Source organism: Colias croceus, chromosome 29, assembly GCF_905220415.1.
Source record: "Colias croceus chromosome 29, ilColCroc2.1".
Taxonomy (NCBI): Eukaryota; Metazoa; Arthropoda; class Insecta; order Lepidoptera; family Pieridae; genus Colias; species Colias croceus.
In genome coordinates, this window is record NC_059565.1 from 2,302,705 (window position 1) to 2,325,986 (window position 23,282).

At 33.6% G+C, this 23,282-nt stretch overlaps 1 protein-coding gene across 1 annotated transcript; it reads right to left on the minus strand.

The window, feature by feature from the left end:
* Positions 1–1,785: 1,785 nt before the first annotated feature.
* On the minus strand, positions 1,786–21,562 carry LOC123704399 (putative fatty acyl-CoA reductase CG5065). Its single transcript, XM_045652761.1, has 14 exons — positions 21,449–21,562; positions 16,938–17,034; positions 16,494–16,624; positions 14,255–14,342; positions 12,960–13,032; positions 10,918–11,008; positions 10,411–10,556; positions 9,504–9,613; positions 9,021–9,104; positions 8,024–8,132; positions 7,295–7,472; positions 6,420–6,490; positions 4,793–5,050; positions 1,786–1,938 (listed from the first exon to the last, which is right to left on the minus strand). Exons 2-14 carry the CDS (start codon positions 17,026–17,028, stop codon positions 1,815–1,817), a joined length of 1,554 nt encoding a protein of 517 aa, XP_045508717.1. The 5' UTR covers positions 17,029–17,034; positions 21,449–21,562; the 3' UTR covers positions 1,786–1,814.
* Positions 21,563–23,282: the final 1,720 nt, after the last annotated feature.

Consider the following 23,282-nt stretch of genomic DNA (forward strand, 5'->3'; position numbering starts at 1 on the left):
CATAGAGTTGATGGGAGAGACTCAATAGTGAAGGAGACAAAAGTTGCTCTTGCGCGCTAGCTCACCGTGAGTGTATCTATCGTCGAATAGTTATAAACTATGACAATATATTGTGTCAAAATTAGAACTCATGGTGCAAAAATTGTATGGTTACTACAGCGAGTGTAGTACCTATAGTTTAAACTCAAACTCAAACATTTATTTATTCAATTAGACTACTTTTAGTAGCACTTTCGAATCGTCATTAATCATTATATATAAGTATTTTTAACATTTACCACTGATTCGGAAAGAAGTATCTATGGAGAAGAACCGGCAAGAAACTCCATAGTTGCTCTTTTAAAATCATGTCAATATTACAATATAATAATATGTATCTTATATCTAACTACATAATATATCATACTATACGTTATCTACTGTAGTATACTATTGCACCTTATGGTAGGCTTTTTAGTTCCGCTACGGCACGCTAGGGGCGCTGTACGAAATTTTATACAAACCGCTTACTGCAATCGTTAGCGAGTATCGTGTGCGTAAGCTCATGGTAAAGCTACTGCAACTGTAGATATCGTTAGATGGGTACCTAATTTCTTCTTTTAACTATTGTATTCAAACTCATAATATAAAGACAGATTTTACATGTACAAAGTTTAATACTGAACTGGTTTTAGAATTTTAGCCTAATTCACTCCTTGGTATCTATCTGCCATTCAAAGTCGCTTATAAATCGGTCCAGGCAAGAATCGTAGGAATAAACATCTGTTTGTCTATCTATCTATGTATTGAAAAAGCATTTATTTCAATACTTAGTAGTTACAAAATAGAGTCTCCAATTGTATATATTTTTATTTGTTTATAGATAAGGCCTTATTATTTTTTTAATTTATAAAAAATAGGTTTAGATTAATGTAGTTTTGATGTTAGCAGTCACTTAATCATAATGTTAAATAGTATTATTTCTTCAGAATACTTGAGGATATCATATTATTTTCCAAAACTGATTAAGTACCTATAAGGAACTAGCTTACCGCCTGCGGCTTCGCCCGCTTTGTCTAAAACCTAATAAATTATATACTAAAACCTTCCTCTTGAATCACTCTATCTATTTAAAAAAAATTGCTTGCATCAAAATCCGTTGCGTAGTTTTAAAGATTTAAGCATACAAAGGGACATAGGGACAGAGAAAGCGACTTTGTTTTATACTATGTAGTGATAATCCATAATATATTCACAGAATTATGATGTCTTGTTACATAAGGATTAGGAAAGGAAAAGACATAATAAACACAATAAGGTTGCAGAGCTTGACCGACCATCAGTGCGTACGTCAGTCGCGCTTGTCATATGTATGGAAATTCATAAACCCGTTCATAGCTAGACCGACCATACGCACGCGTATTGTCATGCGCATTAGTGTCATAGTCATACAATTGTTGATGCGTATCGTCAGGACCGACGGTACGCACTGACGGTCGGTCAAGCTCTGCAACCAGCCTAAATTTTTTCAATACATATTTTTCAAACAAACGTCGTTGATGATATTTTTCCGATTTTCAGTACAGATGCGGGGTTTCTGAAAATTATTTTCTTAACAACCTTCTAGGTAATAAGTTTTTAACAACATACATATTTCATTCGAGACTTAATTTTTGTTATCTGGGAATCGAACCCAGGACTTCGTTGCTAATTCATTGTTTACTAGTTATGAAAATTACTATAAATTTATTGATTATATTACTGTATTTATTAATCAGGGAATAGGTTAAAAATAAAACACATTCAATTCATTAAAATTATATTTAAAAAATAATTTATTCTCCCAGTAAAAAGTTATACGTCCATTGGCAAAGAGAGGGCAAAATATCACGACTGTAAACGAACCAAATTACTGCAGTGTAGAATAAAAACTTCAGAGTTAGATCCAAGTAGAAGAATCTGAAAACAATAAAGTAAATTTTAAAAAGTATATTTCACAGGCTATCCATTGGTGAAAGCAGAATGAATATCGATGCAGTCGTTTTCGAGTTTATTGCGAAGAGACAGACAGACGCGTTTTTGTATTGTAAAACATTTTATTACAACATTATTGTATTGACACCAATAAGTACAAAGTTTTAATCCATACTAATTTTTGTATTATCAATGCGAAAGTAACTCTGTCTGTCTGTCTGTTACTCAATCACGCCTTAACTACTGAACCAATTTGCATGAAATTTAGTATAGAGATATTTTGATACCCGAGAAAGGACATATGATAGGTTTTATCCTGGAAATCCCACGGAAACGGGAACTATACGGGTTTTTCTTTGACTGCGCGGGCGATGCCGCATCTAGAAAGCTAGTAACTAATATATTTGTAAAGATATTTTACCTTTACACCTTTGATCAGTGGACAAAGTTTGAATTAAATCTGTCCGTTTAAAATGAGTCAAAATCGAGTCTAAAGGAGTCGGTTACATACAAACATACAGGTGAAGCTAATACATTATACAAGCGTGTTAAAAACTTATACTTCGGCTATAGTTTATACACTATATTTTAGTAAATAAATATTATCTACTAGCGGTCTGCCCCGGCTTCGCCCGTGGTACATATTAACATAAGAACATATAGTCCAAGATCCCAGAGCGATAAGACATAACTTATTTTCTAAAAGATGAAACTTTAAGTTCTCAGTAGTGTCTCGTGTACTTTGTATACCTGCGGGTTTGTGAAGTTTGCCCAGTGACACCTGGGCAGGTACCAGGTGAGAAAGGTGACTAAAAATAAGAGTTACTTTACTTAAATTTAGATGGCTGATTTTTAGATATATTTTATAGAATATCATTCTCAAATGGTATCGCAAGTATCAGACACTTTTCATGGACCAAAACTTTAGTCAGACGCTTTAAAGCTCCACCAAAAATAAATGAACTTTACTTATTTTTTAATGTCTGATTTTTTAATATGTTATCAACATAACTATTACAAAATTATATTTAATCAGTCAGACAAATTGGAATGACCAAAAATCCACTAAACACAAAAAATATTCAGCCGTGAGTACGAACGCGAGAGCACTATGCGCATGCGTGTCAGAGCGAAGAATGTAAATATTCCAAAAAGTACTTACTGCTTTCGATAAAATATTTCTGCATCTCTTTACAACATTAAGGTAATAATTAATAATTATTAAAATTAAAATAATTTATTGCATATATTCGGTAAATTAATTTTTAGCATAGAACCTCCACCTTTTTGTTTTAGGATGAAAAAGAAAATAGTGTGACAGGCTTATAGTGCTTGACAAAGTGGTAAAGTCACGTATCGATAAAAATACAATAACCTTGACTTGATTGACCACCGAGCGGCCCGATTGATTACGGGGGCTGAGGGAATAATTATAATATCTATCTTTTTCTTCCCTAATATTTACGCAATTATGCACATAAAACAAGATTTTTTAAGGTTTCCATTTTTTTAGATTTTTGTGCTCTTCTAGATTGCGTAAAAAATAGATGCGATCTTTAAACAGACTGGACTCCTAATAGGCTAATAGTGACTATTTGTAGCTATCATTTTGGGAGAAAATATGTCAACATAATTTAAAACTTATGCTGCCATATCTATAGAAATTTAAAAATAGTCTCTTTTTAACTTGTAGTCAGATACGGTATGTACAAATATATTTATTGAAAGGGCTACAAACTGAAACAATCGATATTTATTTAATGTGAAATGACATCACTTTAAACTTTTTTCTATACTACGTATCTTTGTTATTCAAAATCTGTGGATGTGTCACCCGCTACTATCGATCGTGCCCTCAATAGCCTGGATACTCGTAAACACGCTTGCTTGTGCGCGTGAGACATTTCGGACGTTTTGTATGAAGTTTCCTAACTGTATGTATCTGTATATTGTGTTACTATGGACGTCTCACTCGCTCTGAAACGCATGCATAATGCTCTCGCGTTCTACTCACGGCCGAATAATTTTTGTGTTTGGTGGATTTTTGGTCATTCCAATTTGTCTGACTGATTAAATATAATTTTGTAATAGTTATGTTGATAACATATTAAAAAATAAGACATTAAAAAATAAGTAAAGTTTATTTATTTTTGGTGGAGCTTTAAAGCGTCTGACTAAAGTTTTGGTCCATGAAAAGTGTCTGATACTTGCGATACCATTTGAGAATGATATTCTATAAAATATATCTAAAAATCAGCCATCTAAATTTAAGTAAAGTAACTCTTATTTTTAGTCACCTTTCTCACCTGGTACCTGCCCAGGTGTCACTGGGCAAACTTCACAAACCCGCAGGTATACAAAGTACATGAGACACTACTGAGAACTTAAAGTTTCATCTTTTAGAAAATAAGTTATGTCTTATCGCTCTGGGATCTTACTCTAATAAGAACCATCCTCATACTTCAAGGAATATAATACAAAAAGAATTAAAGAAATCGGTTCAGCTCAATGTTCAGCTGTTCTAAAGTTATGCGCTTACCAACACATTTTGGGATTCATTTTTATATTATAGATTAAAATATAGAGATTTAGCTGCTAACTAGTTTTTAAGATTTTTGAAGTGAACCTTCTTTATGCGCGTTGAGAGTAAAATTTCAAGGGGGTGTCATGGCAATACCGGCACGTGGAGTAACGCGACGATTTTGGTATCTTTGAATCTTGACAAAGAAGTTTCACTTCTGACACGTGTGCTCGGCACAAACTTTTTTTTTTGCTACTCATTTCTCGTTTCTTTGTAAATTGCAATACATATACTTTTTTCTTCTTTTTCTTTACTCACCGTTTCCAATTCTTCTTTGCCTTCGGCAAATCTTCCATTTTTTCCTTCAAAATGAATACTTTTCCAGCGATACATCCATTTTTGAAATACTGCAGTCTATCAATTGTCTCCATTTCATAGAAGAATTCTCTTTTGTCTTCTATTCTTATTTTTTCTCGTAATTGTAGAATGTTATTGTTAACGAACTTCCATTGTTGAGTTAGATAATAATTCAGAGCTATGTTTGCCGAATAGATACGCCGTTGGAGTTTTACTAGCCTGAGAAAGGAAATTATAATAAAAACTAGCTTATCGCCCGCGGCTTCGCCCGCGGCTTCGCCCGCTTTCTTTAAAACCGAATAAATTATATACTAAAACCTTCCTCTTGAATCACTCTATCTATTACAAAAAACCGCATCAAAATCCGTTGCATAGTTTTAAGTATACAAAGGGACATTTTGATGTAAGGAACCTTGTTCAAAAGATGATTTTTATTTATTTATTTTATTTATAGGGACAGAGAAAGCCACTTTGTTTTATACTATGTAGTGATGATGTAGGTACAAAAGGTTTGTTTGTATATAATTATAATCTACTTCTATACTAATATTATAAAGCTGAACAGTTTGTTTGTTTGAACGCGCTAATCTCAGGAACTATACTGTTCTTTCGGTGTTAGATAGCCCATTTATCAAGGAAGGCTATTATAGGCTCAGGGGCGTAGCTACCGCCGTATCTGCCAACGTGCGCTTTTGTGAGAAATCTTTACCCTTCCTAAGGGCACCCAAACAAATTTTTATACGGGGCCCCGCCAAGGCACGCTACGCTTCTGTATAGGCTATATGTCATCACGCTAAGACCAACAGGACCGGAACAATGCGGGTAAAACCGCGGAGCACAGCTGCTAGCACTACATATAATTGTATTACTATAATACTAAAGTAATAGTAATTTATCACTACATAGTATAAAACAAAGTCGCTTTCTCTGTCCCTATGTCCCTTTGTCCTTTTGTATATCTACTTAAATCTTTAAAACTACGAAACGGATTTTGATGCGGTTTTTTTTAATAGATAGAGTGATTCTAGAGGAAGGTTTTAGTATATAATTTATTAGGTTTTAGACAAAGCGGGGGAAACCGCGGGCGGTAAGTTTTGTAAGTTTCGATAATATGGAGCTGATTTTCATAAATTCTTTCACGATAAAAAGTTTCATTATTCTTAGTCATTGATATTATTTTTGTTATAACGATAAAAATGATTTGCTGGTGTGATAGAGTACTTTAAAAAATATACTAGAACGTATCAAGCATTGATAATAATATAACATAGTTGGAATAAAATAACAAATTCATTCTCGTATATTATATTTTAGATACTTTAAAACTTTACTTATAAAGGTTAAGGGCCGGTTTTTCAATCCTTGGTTAAAATTTATACGTCCAATTAAGTATTACACGAACATTTTAAAATGTCACCTGTAAACTGTCAAATACGGACAATTAGAATACATTTTTGAAATGGTAGTTTAATACGTTATTCGATGAATAAGTTTTATCCAAGGATTGAAAAATCAGCCCTAAAAGACAGGAATTATCGTAATGTTCCCCAAAAAAAAAAACAGAAAAATAATCTACAAAAATACTTACAGTGGTGGTTTTCCTGAAAGTGATAACAGAAAATCAACTAATAACGCCGGAAGTAAATGCAATATTATAACCTGAAAATAAATAAAACAATTAAGGGCCGATTTTTCAATGCTTGGATAAAACTTATTCGTCCAATAAAGTATTACCTACACGATATAATATTAAAATGTCACGTAAACTGTCAAATACGGGCAATTAGAATACGTTTTTAAAATGGTAGTTTTATACATTATTCGACGAATAAGTTTTATCCAAGTTTTTTTATCCAAGCATTGAAAAATCGGCCCTTAATGTAAAAAAAACATACTTGATAGTTTTAGAAGTGTAAAACTTCTTTAGTAAAATTTCAACGTCACATCACGGAGTAGGCGATTTTTGTATCTTTAAATCTTGCCAAAGAAGTTTCACTTCTGACATTTGTTCTATCCCTACTATATATATTAATATATATTAATATTAATATAATATAATAATAATATAATATTATAAATGCGAAAGTAACTCTGTCTGTCTGTTTCGCTTTCCCGCTTAAACCTCTCAACCGATTTTGATGAAATTTGGCACAGACAATCTTTAGACCCTGAGAAAGAACTTGCTACCTTTTATTGCGAAATATGTACCACGGGAAAAGCCGGGGCGGACCGCTAGTTTAAAATAAAAATATGTAAATTTTTAATATGTTCGTGTAATTGTAAAAATTGAATTGTGTGTACATTAATTAAATAATTAGATTAATTAACTTTCTTTTTTAATATTTGCACACCCAATCGATGGGTAGAATGTATTAGCCACATAATATTGTAATGAAAACATCTGTAATTTGTAACTACATTCTTGCAAATAAATATAATTTGAATTTGAATTTGAATACAAACCTTCATATAATGCACCAATCTGGACTTCGTAATCCCCCCATCACTGATCCACATCATCTTATCCAATGGTACTTCTCGAATGATCTCTTTCCCGTGATCTATGATCTCTCCGAGCGTCATAGTTTTCATGTGGCTCGTGGAACAGTGGTATACCTCTACGTCGTCAGTGGGTTCGATTCTGTTAATTACATAAATACAATACTATACAAAATTCTTTATTTAACACACACGTACAGAAAAAAATAAAAAGAAGAGACAAAAAGATATAAGATACAACATGTAAAATAGGCGGCCTTATCGCTTTTAAGCGATCTCTGCCAGGCAACCTTCGGATAGGATTAGTTTTATGAAATAGAAACCTACACTTTACGGTGCATTTACATCAAACGAGCGAATAAAATAAATAAATATTTCAAACAATTTTCACACACGGCACGATCTGATCCCATACTAAGCTTTCGCTTGTGTTATGGAAACCAGATGGCTGATAAACATACATATATAATTTAAATATATATTTATATATGCGTAGATAATTAACACCCAGACACAGAGCAAACATCTATGTTCATCACACAAATATTTCGGGTGGGAATCGAACCCACGACCTCTGGCTTGAAAGGCAGGGTGTGTGAATAGTGTGGTGAATAGCAACCAAATCAACCGGATTGGCGCGTTGAAACAAACAAATAAACTCTTCAGCTTTATAATTAATATAAGATTACTTACTTTTTAGATCCTCTCAACCAAGCACCAACTATGAACATTTTTATAGCAACATCTACCGGCATGTAGTCGGCTACTAAATCTGGATCTGAGTAGACAGATCGGAGGATACCTGGGAAAACAAAAATTTGAATTATTTATTTATTTATGAAACCTTTTTGTACAATACCAGTAATAAAAAAAAACATATATAATTTAACATGGAGAACATGAATATGGTAGGTGCACAATTGGCAGCCTTATTGCTTAAAGCAATCTCTTCTAGGCAACTGTAAAAATAAAGGACATGTACGATGGTTAAACGCACATATTATTTTGTTTACTGTGCTTTTTGAACTTAATTCGCTATTAAAATAAAATGTCTACCATAATGTTGAATAAAAAAATCAATAGGTACACCTTTAAAGTTAAATATTTTGTATGAATAAGAAGTAAAGTTCGATTAAAAGATATAATATTATGCTGCTAATATGTTTGCTTAAAAATAATCAAAGCATAAATTTCTTTGAAATCTATGGAAAAGAAAAAAATTTCCAGTATTTACTTAGAATATCCTATCCTTCCTACTAATCACTACATAGTATAAAACAAAGTCGCTTTCTCTGTTCCTATGTCCCTTTGTATGCTTAAATCTTTAAAACTACGCAACGGATTTTGATGCAGTTTCTTTTAATAGATAGAATGATTCAAGAGGAAGGTTTTAATATATAATTTATTAAGTTTTAGACAAAACGGGTGAAGCCGCGGGCGGTAAGCTAATATTATAAATGCGAAAGTTTGTGAGGATGGATGTGTGTATGATTGTTACTCTTCACGCAAATAACGCTGAACCCATTTCAATGAAATTTAGCACACGTGTAGAGTTCATCTTGGATTAACACATAGGATAGTTTTATCCCGGAAATCCCACGGGAACGGGAACTATGCCGGTTTTTCTTTGAAAACGCGTGCAAAACCACGGGTGGATTATCTAGCAAACTAGGTACCTATTTTTACTTACCTAAACCACTGGCTATAAGTAATCCGACAGGACCGTTTAGATTTTCTATCCATCCCGGGATTGGCTCACTCACACTTGATATCACTAAAAAATAATGTAATATATTACATTTAAAAAAAAACTACTCAACCATATTATCAATGTCCTATTCTAAAAATAATTTCTGGTTTATTTTCGTTTATTGTCATTTTAATAACTGATAGTTATGCCACATAATTACCATATTAGGAAAATAATATTGTAATACTGTGGTTATGCTATGAAACAATATTCGGAAATAGTGAAAATGTACACGAAACTCATAAAATGTACCTAATTTTGTATTTTTACTATAATATAAATTCTTTTAAAGTTCTTTTTCGTTTTATCAAACTTGTTTCTTGTTTTATTTTCACTTTTTATTGTTAATAGGTATATCCTCGTGATTTTTTTGATATTACTTTTCCTTAATCATCTATCTACAGAAAAAGAGATATAACTTACCAATAGACGGTCTCATTATGATAATAGGTAATTTTCCTCTTTGTTCGTATACCACATGCTCTGCAAGTTGTTTAGTGAAAACATAAGTATTTGGTAACTCTCCTAAGTACCTGAAATATTATTTTTTTATCAATTTTGTATCAATTACTTTGTATTTGTGAAAATATTTTACACATTATTATTTAAGTTTCTCAGTTTAAATTGTAAGATCATAATTAGTTAAATTGGTCCAATCATTCTCGAGTTTTAGCGAGAGAAACGCACAGAAAAAAAAAATTTGATTTAAATATTACAAACTAGATTGCAAGCTAATTAATACCCGCGACTTCACCTTTGAATATCTATAAAGTCCATCGAAATGTATACATTTGGAGATATTCAAACACGTAATAAAAATCATAATGTAGTTTTTGAGAATGAGTTATTTCACTGATGTAAATAGTTATCGCCTACGTTACTCTCTAGCTTCCTAACTATCTCTATACACAAAAATCATAATAAATAAAATTGTTGCGACGTGAAAGAAGGTCAAACAAACACCCTTACGCATTTATAATAATATTAAGTAAGTAATGATACAGATTATCAGGGCGAGCGAATTGATTACTGCAGTATCCAATAATCTGTACATTAGTTAAATAAAAAATAAAAAGGTTTTTTTTTTATCACGAGGCGGGATTTGAACCCGCGTTTTTTTTGCCAAACCGGAGCAACGCCTAGCCTCCCGTTGCTGTAGGCCGTTGATCTAGCAGTCGATATTTTTTTCTATTCTTTATCATTTAAATGCTATAAAACTCAATATTAATACACATTATTCAGTTTGGATTTAGACATAGCCGACAAATCATAATTTTTCGTGATTATCAAAAATATATTTTGTACACGTAAAAAATAGGAAAACACGTACTTAGGAGTCAAATACTTTAGCGTTGTATCGTCCATACTGTTGCAAACATCAAGTGTGTCCCTCCAGTTGGCGTGTGGAGGATATACTACTTCGTCTATACTGGCCCGGTTTGTGTTTGCGTATGACGTTGATACGTGGACTAGTACCTGCAAGTAATGTAATACTTATTAACCGAGTTCAAAAAAAGAGGGAGGTTATCAATTCGGCCGGTATATTTTTTTTACACTTTATTGTACACTTGTGACTCTCCGCTACACAGACCAAAAAGTTTGAGACGATGTAATAAAAGTTTCACTTTTATAATGAACTTACTCTAAAAATATATTTTTTTTAACTTTAATTTGACTAACAAAAATTCCCCGTTAAATGTTTTTAGAATTATCCAACCTTTTCTAGGTGCCAAATTCATATCTAACCACTTTTCATATCAAACAAGTCTGATGAAAATTAAAATATGTATATTTGCATGTGTTTTTTAACTCTATAAAATTTATAGTAAATACTTACCTCTAAATTCCTAGTTTCCTTTGCGAGTTCAATGACCTCCTTTGTTCCTCTGAGGTTGAGGTTCACAGCTACTTTGAGAGGATCATCGAATCTATAACAATTTTATTTTACTACTTATAACTTACTAGCTTGGCTCCGCTCTTGTTAGTCTTAGCGTGATGATAATATATAGCCTATAGCCTTCCTCGATAAATGGGCTAACTAACACCGAAATAATTTTTAAATCGGTCCAGTTATTTCTGAAATTAGCGCGTTCAAACAAACAAACAACTCTTCTTTTTTCTTTATAATATTAATAAAATATAGTATAGATTTCTATTGATCGGTGTGGTGTTCTGTCTCTTCTTACCAACCTCGTACTTCAAGGAATATTATATAAAAATAAATAAAGAGAGAATTAACGGAATCGATTCAGCCGTTCTCGAGTTTTGCGCTTACCAACACATTTTGCGATTCATTATGATATATAAGATATGGTGTTCGAGCAATTACATTTTATTTTCTTAATTATTTTAAATACTTGAAAGTTTTAAATATAACTCCGTAATTTAGCAGCATCCTATAATATCAATAATTTCTAAATCGTTCTGGTTCATTACATAACTAGGTCAGGTATTAAAAATGGATAATAACTGTACATTATCTATTTAAAGGAAGTAATTTTAAGATAATTCTATGAACATTAAATCAGTAAACAACTCTGTGATGTGTTAATCCAAATGACCCTCTACGTGTGTGCCAACTTTCATGAAAACTCGTCAGCAGTTTTTGTGTGAAGGAGTAACAAACATACACTTTCGCATTTATATTTTACTAGCTGTGTCCCGCGGTTTTACCCACAGTGCTCTGCTCCTGTTGGTCTTAGCGAGATGATATTATATGGCCTATAATCTTCCTCGATAAATGGGCTATATAACACCGAATGAATTTTTCAAATTGGACCAGTTGTTCCTGAGATTTGCGCGTTCAAACAAACAAACTTTTCATCTTTATAATATTGATTAAAGATAATTTTATATAGCCGGTAGGAATATGTCGTAGTAGAACTGTATAAATCGCTATATTGCATTATGGCTAGCCGTTTCCAAAACAGGACGTTTTGTATTGCGGCTAAGTGAAACTTCTTTATCGGGGTTGGAAAAAAATTTAGTGTAACATTTTTCCGTTACGCGCCATATTTTTCTTATCCCTACGACGCGTTTCGACGTATTTCTGTAAAGTTGCATATAGTAAATTATTTTTTGAAAAATAAGGTCATAAAGAAGTTTCATTTCTTACGTGTGTACTGTGTACCTACGCTAGTGCACGCACACATTTTTAAATATCGTCATATAGGTACTTTGGGTTAACGTATTCGTGCGAATATGAGATTTGGCAGTAAAGTCACAAGGTCGAATTTCGAACACCTCGGTTCAAATAATTATAATTAAACATTGTATACAATGAATGTATTAACATAATCCTATATCAACGCAATTGCATGACATTGCCAATTGGTTTTATGTTGATTTATGATTAAAATTATTTATTTATTGAAATTGGTTATTTTCTAGCGATTGATTTTACGAGTATTTTGTATACGTGCATCTAACTCTATACTAATTAATATTATAAAGCTGAAGATTTCTTTGTTTTTTTTGAACGCACTAATCTCAGGAACTACTGGTCCGATTTGAAAAATTCTTTCGGTGTTAAATAGCCCATTTATCGAGGAAAGCTATATGCTATATATCATCACGCTAAGACCAACTGCAGGAGCGGAGCACTGCGTGTACAACCGCGGAGCACAGCTAGTATTGTGTACAACTCAAAAGTGATTGACTGACTGACATAGTGATCTATCAACGCACAGCCCAAACCACTAAACGGATCGGGCTGAATTTTCGCATACAGGTAGATGTTAGGACATTGGCAGCCGCTTAAAAATGATTCTGATTAATTATACCCCCAAGATCCTACCGTTCTAATTAATAAATTGTTTATTTCCTACCCTATCTCAGCTTATATCCTGCAATTATAATTAATAAAAATCGATATTTTACCTTACACTAGCAGCCACATGGAAAAATATATGTGCTCTGTTGACAATCAATGTTCTATCCTCTTCTGACATACCTGAAAAAATAAGGATAGAATTAAAAAAATTGCTTAAAGATTAATTACTGCATTAGGACGCTTTTCCACCAATAATGTGCGCGGATATGTAACGAGGAATGTTTTTTGAAGTGAAACTTTATTATTGGGGTTGGAATAAAATTTAGTGTAACATTTTTTTCGTTACGCGTGACATATTTCCGTTACGCGCCATCTTTTTCTTATCCCTACCACGCGTGATTCGACGTATTTTTGTAAAGTTGCATAAAGTAAATTATTTTTTGAAAAATAAGGTCATAAAGAAGTTTCACTTCTTACGTGTACTAGTACACGCACACATTTTTTATTTTATTTTTTCTTTGGGCCGCTGTTTCACCTGATGGTAAGTGACATTCTGTGACAACGCGTCCTAAGTTGGAGCATGCTTACCTAGAAGGTGCCTTCACATTTGCTTTGAATAGATTAAGTAAGAAGCCGGAAAAACTGTATTCGGTAGAGTTCCAATCCTTAGATGTTCGCAAAAGAAATTCAAATTCAAATTATATTTATTTGCAAGAATGTAGTTACAAATTATAGATGTTTTAATTACAATGTTATGTGGCTAATACATTCTACCCATTGATTGGGTGTGCAATTTATTAAAAAAGAAAGTTGATTAGTCTAATTATTTAAACGTACACACAATTCAATTTTCACAATTACGCGAACGCACTACGATTTACACGATTATATCACTACACACTTCACTTATCACACACAATTCAGTTTACACTACTTCAAAGTCATAAATTCTTCAATGTCATAAAATTCTTTTACCATTAACCAGTTCGTCAGTTTATTTTTGAAAAGATTTACTGAAATGATGATGCATGATGATGATGTGTTTGTAAATCTATACTAATATTATAAAGCTGAAGAGTTTGTTTGTTTGTTTGAACGCGTTAATCTCGAGAACTACTGGTCCGATCTGAAAAATTCTTTCGGTGTTAGATAGCTCATTTATCGAGGAAGGCTATAGGCTAGGTATATATCATCAAGCATACGACTTACAGGAGAGGAGCCACGGGGGTGAAACCGCGCGGAGCAGCTAGTGAAACTTCTTTTGCAAGATACAAAGATTTTTGCAAGATGTAAAGTCATCGCCTTCCATGACGTGACGGTATTCCCATGACCTTGGAATTTTACTTTCAACGCGCATAAAGAAGTTTCACTTCTATAATATAATAAGTAATTTAAAACTTACCCAGGCCTATTTCACTGCAATCGCCGGCAATGAAGTAAACCTTAGATTCAAAGACACCAGGCTTATCCTTCTTTAGTCGAGAGAAACACTGAAATTTATAGGAAAATAGGTAATATTAATTAATCTCTCTGCCTTGATTATGGTACTTATGGTTGAATGAGAAATCCTTAATATTATAAAGCTGAAGAGTTTGTTTGTTTCGCGCTAATCTCAGGATCTACGGGTCCGATTTGAAAAATTCTTTCGGTGTTAGATAGCCCATTCATCGAGGAAGGCTATAGGCTAAATTATCACGCTAAGACTAACAGGAACGGAGCCAAGCGGGTGAAACCGCGGAGCGCAGCTAGCGAGAAAATATGGGTAAAAATAATAAGATGCTATTTCGTGGTAAAATTATAACACAATTTGCAGAATTTAGTTATTGATGCGAATACAAATCAATTTGATAACTGTATGTTTACAGAAATTGTTAACTATTCCAAGGACCTAACCTATTTCTTTTCGTCAAAAGTTTTTATTAAACAGTTATCATAACATCGAAGGAATTGGGAATGCCTACCTATCCGTACTAATACTTCTAAGGTATTACATTCAAGATGCATAGGTACAAGATCTAAAATGCATTCTTTATTAAAATCGGTTAACAACATAGGTACTTAATATTATTATGTCACGGATAAAAATCATACGTCACAATAATAACCGTGGGAACGAGTCCACATTGTTTTAAATCGATTAATTTCTTTGTATATTTACATCACTATTGCATAATGAGCGACTATGGAGTTTCTTGCCGGACGCGGTTCTTTAAACTCAAAACATTTATTTATTCAATTAGACTACTTATAAAAGCGCTTTTGAATCCTCATAATCTTTTTTATCAGTTACCACCGATTCGGAAAGCAGTATCTATGGAGAAGAACCGGCAAGAAGCTACGTAGTTTATCTTCTCCATAGATACTGATTTCCGAATCGGTGGTAAATGTAAAAAAAATCCCACCAAAACATAAATGTGAAAATTGGAGCCGAGTTCAATCGTTGACTTAATTTGCCAAAAAAAGAAATGAGATCTAAATGTTTGCCAAGTTCTGTAGACAGTTCAGAAATTTATTTACAAAGATGTATTAAGTTCTTAGGTGAACTGAAAACTCTATTGTTTTATTTTCCCTTAGAGAACAACGTTTGTTCCAAAATATGACTTTTTTAATTTGAATAATATATTTATTTATTTATTTATCACACTTTATTGTAATACAACCATTATATAACAAAAAACAATAAAAAGGAGATATATGGAACGAGAAGGACGTATTACAATTGGCGGCCTTATCACTAAGCAGTGATCTCTGCCAGGCAACCAAGCGGCAAAAAAAGCGAAATATTTAATAATAATTTTTTAATTGAGCTGAAATTGGAAAACCATAAAAAAAAAGAATAAAAAAGAGTTATACACTAAATGAAAATTATATGCACATACATAACTATACATATATGTATAAAAACTATACTATAAATAACCTAACATAATATATACAATATATTATAATAGAAAAATAAATAAATAAATGATAATACATACATAAAACATATAATTATTTTCACAAAGCAAACAACTATGGAAATGACCTATGGAACCCCATAATTTGACTTGGCTAGTTTTTAGAACCTCACAAAATATAAACAGTATGTAAAACTAGCCTCATCAAATTAATAAATCAAGTTAGAAAGTTTATGATTTTATTATTTAAAAATGCATTTTTAAGGCATATCATTGTTAGACTGTTAAAAAGTATTTATAAAAAAGTTCCTAATATAAATAAATATTTCAGGACAATTTACACACACGACACGATCTGAACCTATACTATAAGCTTTCGCTTGTGTTACGGAAACCAGATGACTGATAAACATATGTACAAATAATATTATATTTATATGGCACTATTGTTATAACAAACAAGGAATATCAACGAACAAGACTGCGTTAAAAACAAACTTCAAACTTGCACTTGCAAAATTTACAAATACAGACAAAAATGCTCATAAAATAAAAACTACTGGGCCTATCCGAATAAAAATTTTATGGGACCAATTCGACACTATCCCGCATCGAACAAAAAAAGAATCACGTAAATAGGTTCAGAAACCTCGGAGTAATCGGTGTACATACATAAAAAAAAACATACCGGCCGAATTGATAACCTCCTCCTTTTTTTTGAAGTCGGTTAAAAATACTTACTTCTGAGGCGTAAAGCTCCTTCAAGCGATCCTCTGGTTTGACTCCCTTTTTGGTTCGTAATAAAAGATAAATCCTATCCAAATTTGAGCAGGAATACAACAGCTTTTCTACCAGAACTTTGCCCATAAAACCTGAAATCATGTTTAAAATTTTAAAGATAAACATATTATAATTGTATTGTTTTAACTGGGCTGGATGTAGTCTTTAGTCTTTACTATAATAACATTTTTATTCTTTTTTTTTATTGTTTATTATTGGCTAATAATAATATGTATAGATAAGTACCTACAAAGTTTTAAAAACAATTCGAAAAGTGAATGGAGTAGAGAAACTTCCCGAATCGGCTTTAATTAACAATTATGATAATTTTTCGTCTATCTAAAAATACTTAATTATTTATTTGAGTTTAAGTTTTGCTTGAGTGTGAGTTTGAGTTTGAGTTACCTGAACCTCCAGTAATAAAGATTGTTTTCCCTTTATAATACTCTTTGATGTTTGGAAGATTACTGGTATCTACATCTTCTAGAAACCCCATCGCTCTCTGGAAAATAAAAATTAATATTATCTATCCTAATATTATAAAGCTGAAGAGTGTGTTTGTTTGAACGAGCTAATCTCAGGAACTACTGGATCGATTTGAAAAATTCTTCCGATGTAAAACAGCCCATTTACCGTGGAAGGCTATCATCACGCTAAGACCAACAGGAGCGGAGCAATGCGGGTGAAACCGCGGGGCACAGCTAGCAAGAATATAAAGTGCCTAGGTAAATAAATTTATTTATAGTGTAATACATTAATAGCTTATTTATTACATTTCTTATATAAATATATGATATAATGACGTAGGCATACTATATACTATATTTCTGTATCAACTTTTCCGTAAATAAAATCAATATTTTTGAATTATGTGGTTTTATTTCTGTTGTTTATCTTTAACCAAGGTTTAAACTAATTACTACTGTTTACCTCCTTCCTTATTTCAAATAGTAATAAACGTTTTTTATAAGTTTAAGGAAAGTATTCATGAATATAGTTTAGTTTAAGCAAGGAAATTTGTACTATATTAGATACTTATGCAGGTATTTAAGATAAGGGTACTGTCCGGACACGGTTGTTTCGGGCGGTACCTGTGCAAAGTCGCCAGACGGGAGCCGCAAATGGCTTGTCATTGGTGCGACTGTCCGGAGGACACGGCAGACCACACTCTCGCCGTGTGCCCCGCGTGGTCAGAGCCCCGTGCTCGCCTAGTCGCAGTCGTCGGCCCTGATCTCTCCCTGCCTTCCATAGTTCGCGAAATGGTTGACGGCGACAGATCGTGGTCCGCGGCTATCACATTCTGCGAGTATGTGATGTCGCAGAAGGAGGAGGCAGAGCGGGTCCGCGAGAGAAACCCTTCCTCGGATCCGATTCGGCGTCGTCGTCCTATTGGGCGTCGTCGCCGTGTCGCGGCCGCTTTACACGGTCGCGACCTGCCTCCCTAATGATGGGCACCGGATGGTGGAACGGGGATATAATCCATCATCCGGTGCGGAGAGGCGGCGTGAGAAGTGTTCCACTCACGCCGCCCCCCTAGGAAGGTAGACCTGGCGGCCTCCCGCCACATTCGCGTTGGGCCTGGAGATAGGCTGCCGCTGACGGGTCTGCGGACGCGGTTCTACCGAATACCCGCGGCCCCATCTATAAAGCGGCACGGCGGAACACAGTGGAGTTTAGTCGGTAGGTCCCTGCACTCAGCAGGGTGAGTCCGACATAACCCAGGGCTCTTTCCCCGAGTGCCCTGGGTATGCTTAAATGCATTCTCCACTATAAAAAAAAAAGGGGCCGTATTATAACCTCTTATTTACAGATAGTTTACGCCGTGAATTGAACTGACTGGCAAATTAATATAATACCATAATGAACCATGGCTGGTTATTGCGATCATAATATGAATTTGCCAGTCAGTTCAATTCACGGCGTAAACTGTCTGGAAATAAGAGTTCATAATACGGCCCCTGGTCTAAGTAATAACATAAACTGTACTATTTTAGCTACTTATCGATACTAATATTATAAATGCGAAAGTAACTCTTATCTGTCTGTTACTCAATCACGCCTTAACTACGGAACCAATTTGCATGAAATTTGGTTTAGAGACATTTTGATACCCGAGAAAGGGCATACGCTACTTTTTACCCCGGGACAAAGGATAGGTTTTATCCCGGAAATCCCACGGGAACGGGAACTATATGGGTTTTCCTTTGACTGCGCGGGCAAAGCCGTGGGCGGAAAGCTAATCTATACTAATATTATAAAGTTAGTTACGGCCCTGCCTTCACACAAAATTGCTGAATACGCCGTTCGCACGGGAATAGAATGTGGGTGCGATTTCCCTTAGTTAGCATCCAAGCTTACGTCTTTATAATTATTTTAATGTATAAATTCATTCTTTGACTCCGGTCTGCATCGTGCGGACATGGGTGTAAAGTATCATTTTAGTCATTAAATGTAGTTTCTAAGTATATCTGAGTTTCTTTTGGGGCCTCCGGCTGTGGGACATGTAATTAGCTGAAGAGTTTGTTTGTTTGTTTGTTTGTTTGTTTATTTGTTTGTTTGTTTGTTTGTTTGTTTGAACGCGCTAATCTCGGGAACTACTGGTCCGATTTGAAACATTCTTTCGGTGTTAGATAGCCCATTTATTGAGTTATAGGCTATATATCATCACGCTACGACCAACAGGGGTGGAGCCACGGGAGTGAAACCGCGCGGAGCAGCTAGTGACTAATAATTGAGTATTTATACAAAAATGCAGTCGTCATGATTTAGACTATAATTTGAAAACATCACGCAATGCAAGGTATCAAATTACGTGCATGTATGTAATTGATATTACCTAGACAAATAAGAATACGCTTAGATTAGGTACAGATGAATAAAATTATGAATTTAGGGCCGATTTTTCAATGCTTGGATAAAACTTATCCGTCCAATAAAGTATTACACGATAATATTAAAATGTCACGTAAACTGTCAAATACGGGCAATTAGAATACGTTTTTAAAATGGTAGTTTTATACATTACTAGCGGTCCGCCCCGGCTTCGCCCGTGGTACATATTTACGTTTTCTCTACATAAGAACCATCCTCGTACTTCAAGGAATATAATAAAAAAAGAATTATCGAAATCGGTTCAGCCGTTCTCGAGTTATGGAATTACAACGAAAAGTGGCATTGATTTTTATATATTAGATTCGACGAATAAGTTTTATCCAAGCATTGAAAAATTGGCCCTAGTATCTTTTCATTCCAATTATTATCTAGGTAGCTAATAATAAAAGAGAAAGGAAAGAGACCGCCACCTTGGTACAGTGGTTGACGCGTGAGCGTAGCACTGAGGGGTCCTGGGTTCGATTCCCGGTGGAGACGAAGAAAAAAAATGTATCGGTCTGGTAGAACACAGAAGGCTGATCACCTACTTGTCACTAAAGAAAATCGATCAGTGAAACAGATGAATGCATCTGCCCCTTACCCCACTAGGGGACACGGGACTTCACTTTCACTAATAATAAAAGAAACCTGATTATATTAAATATCTGTATCTATACTTATTATGTAGAGCTGAAGAGTTTGTTTGTTTGAACGCGCTAGTATCAGGAACTAATGTGTCGAATTGAAAATTCCTTTTTCGTGTTGAATTGAGCAAACAAATAGCTACTGTCATCACATCGTGTACCTATAAATGATAGAGTAACTCTCTGAAACTACTTAACCGATTTTGATAATCCTTTCATCAGTAGAAAGACGATTGCGTTTGTTATACAGGGTGTTTCAAAAGAAAGTTTATATTTTGTGGATGAATAAAAAAAAGTAAGCGGTGTATTGAAAAAATGTTTATTAATTATTAAAGTGCATAATATGGGAATTTATTTCTTAAAAATAATATCGTCCAAATGCAGTCCATTGCGTTCACGGCACTCATTTAATCGAACAGTAAAATTACAGTATTTATGACAGCTCGGCAGGTAGACACAGTGATGGCTGCCAATTCGTGCTGGATATTTTCTTTTAAATGCTCTAGAGAAGTTGGTTTGTTGGCATACACTTTAGATTTAAGATACCCCCACTGTGTCTACCGGCAGGCATCACTGTGTCTACCTGCCGAGCTGTCATAAATAATTTTAGTGTTCGATTAAATGAGTGCCGTGAACGTAATGGACTGCATTTGGACGATATTATTTTTAAGAAATAAATTCCCATATTATGCACTTTAATAATTAATAAACATTTTTTCAATACACCGCTTACTTTTTTTTTATTCATCCACAAAATATAAACTTTCTTTTGAGACACCCTGTACTTGATTAGTAGAATAATCTATTTTCTATGTAATTATAGTATTTATCTAATGAAACTCTATACAAATAACTATTAAAGAGTAATCAGGGTCAGTCAGATTTCTCATAAAATTATTTTATGTAAGTAAAATTAATAATTTAATTACTTAACAAGAATCAACGAATGACGTCATCTGCGTAATTCAATATTCTACAGTCATTAAATTTATTTATTAGCTGTTTCCTACAAAACAGGCGCCAAGTCTGATTAAAAAAAATCCTAAATATTTTTTTATTTCATGTCAAAATATGTCTATTATGGTCCCAAAATATCAAATGTATACCTAAGTTTAAAACTAATATTATTAACAAGAAAGAGACGAAGTTACGCATTTTTAGCTATTTAAAATAAAAAATATCATGATCTATCAATTTTACAAATCCCACTAAAATCAGTATTATATTTTAGAGCCTTTGGTTCCTCCTCATGGATCACGTACGTGTAGGAGAATTTTTGAAATCGGAAATAGTTCCTGAGATTAGCGCGTTCAGACACACAAACTTTACAGCTTTATAATATTAAGTTTTACTAGTTGTTTGAATTAGAATAGTTTTGGTAGTAAGATAAAAATAACTCACGTCAACAGTTATCCAACGCACACTTCACCGAATTTTACTATTAATAAAAATAAATATTATTAATAAAAAAATATCGCAATGACTGTGCGTTAATTCGTTAACAGCCAACGACTGACTAAGTACAAACGAAGGTAACAAACAATGAGGTTAGGGCTCGTTCACACAGAGTGTAGTGAAAATATTTATTTTTATTATACTAGTTGTGCACCGTGGTTTCAGCCGGGGGAGAAAACTTTCATGTTCTATTTTTATTGTTTATGATTATTGAAAAAGTAGACTTTCGCTTTTATAATATGTCTAGCTTTCCACCCGCAGCTTCGCCCGCGCAGTCAATGAAAAACCCGAATAGTTCCCGTTCCCGTGGGATTTCCAGAATAAAACCTATCCTATTTCCCGGTATAAAAAGTAGCCTATGTCCTTTCTCGGGTATCAAAATATCTCTATACCAAATTTCATGCAAATTGGTTTGAGTAACAGACAGACAAACAGAGTTACTTTCGCATTTATAATATTAGTATGGATGTATTTTCAAAACAAATTGTAATCATAATATTTTAAAGGGGAAATCTTTTTGGAAATGGGTCAAAAATATTTATTATTTTATCCCTTCATTCAACTCTTATTGTAACTTATTGTCCCTGTAAATAAAATGAAAATCCCACGGGAGCGGGAACTATGCGGGTTTTCCTTTACAAATGCGGGCGAAGCCGCGGGCGGAAATCTAGTACACAATAACAATGTAAGTAGATCGGATACTACTTCCGATCGAAAACCAAAATCAGGTTTCCATTGCCTCGAATTTTTGGATGACATTGACTAAATTGTTATGACATTTAGAATTTCATGTAGCAAACAAAGAAATATATTTTCCTCACGAAAATAAAATTCTGTGAGACTTGTATGCGACACAAAATTAAAATAAGACAAACCGTTTTGTAAGAACATTTTAATGGCTTTAGTCTTTCTCAATTTTATACTCATACTAGCTTTCTGCCCGCGGCTTCGCCCGCGTTTTCAAAGAAAAACCCGCGTAGTTCCCGCTCCCGTGGGATTTCCGGGATAAAGCCTATCCTATGTGTTAATCCAAGTTACCTTCTATTATATGTGTGCTGAATTTCATTGTAATCGGTTCAGTAGTATTTGCGTGAAAGAGTAACAAACACATACACATCCTCACAAACTTTCGCATTTATAATATTAGTAAGAGTACGAAGTAAGATAAGAAGTAAGATAACGTGGATTTCCATCAGTTTAATGATTTTAAAAATCGTTTCTGCAAATTTAGTAGATTACCCCCTACAAAGTAACAAACTTACAAATTCACAAACTAACTATATATTTAATATTATTATTACTGAACACAGACCCTTGAATCAATAGTCAGGGGATCTCCAATAAATTTGTAAATGTCTTTCCTTTTCAAAATGATTTTTATGAATAAATAATTTCATAATGATGTCCATAAATTATCCCACGTGCGTCACTAAATTGTTGGGTAATTTTTAACAAATATATTAGGTTGTAATCACTACATAGTATAAAACAAAGTCGCTTTCTCTGTCCCTATTTCCCTATGTCCCTTTGTATGCTTAAATCTTTAAAACTACGGAACGGATTTTGATGCGGTTTTTTTAATAGATAGAGTGATTCAAGATCAAGAGGAAGGTTATTATATAAATTATTAGGTTTTAGACAAAGCGGGCGAAGCCGCGGGCTATAAGCTAGTCTTTGTATAATTTTCTACAAAAAACGTCATTTTAACTCTATTTTTAATAAATGTAATCCAATACAATGCGTGGTAATTCATTATACTACTTAGATGAATGTATGGTAC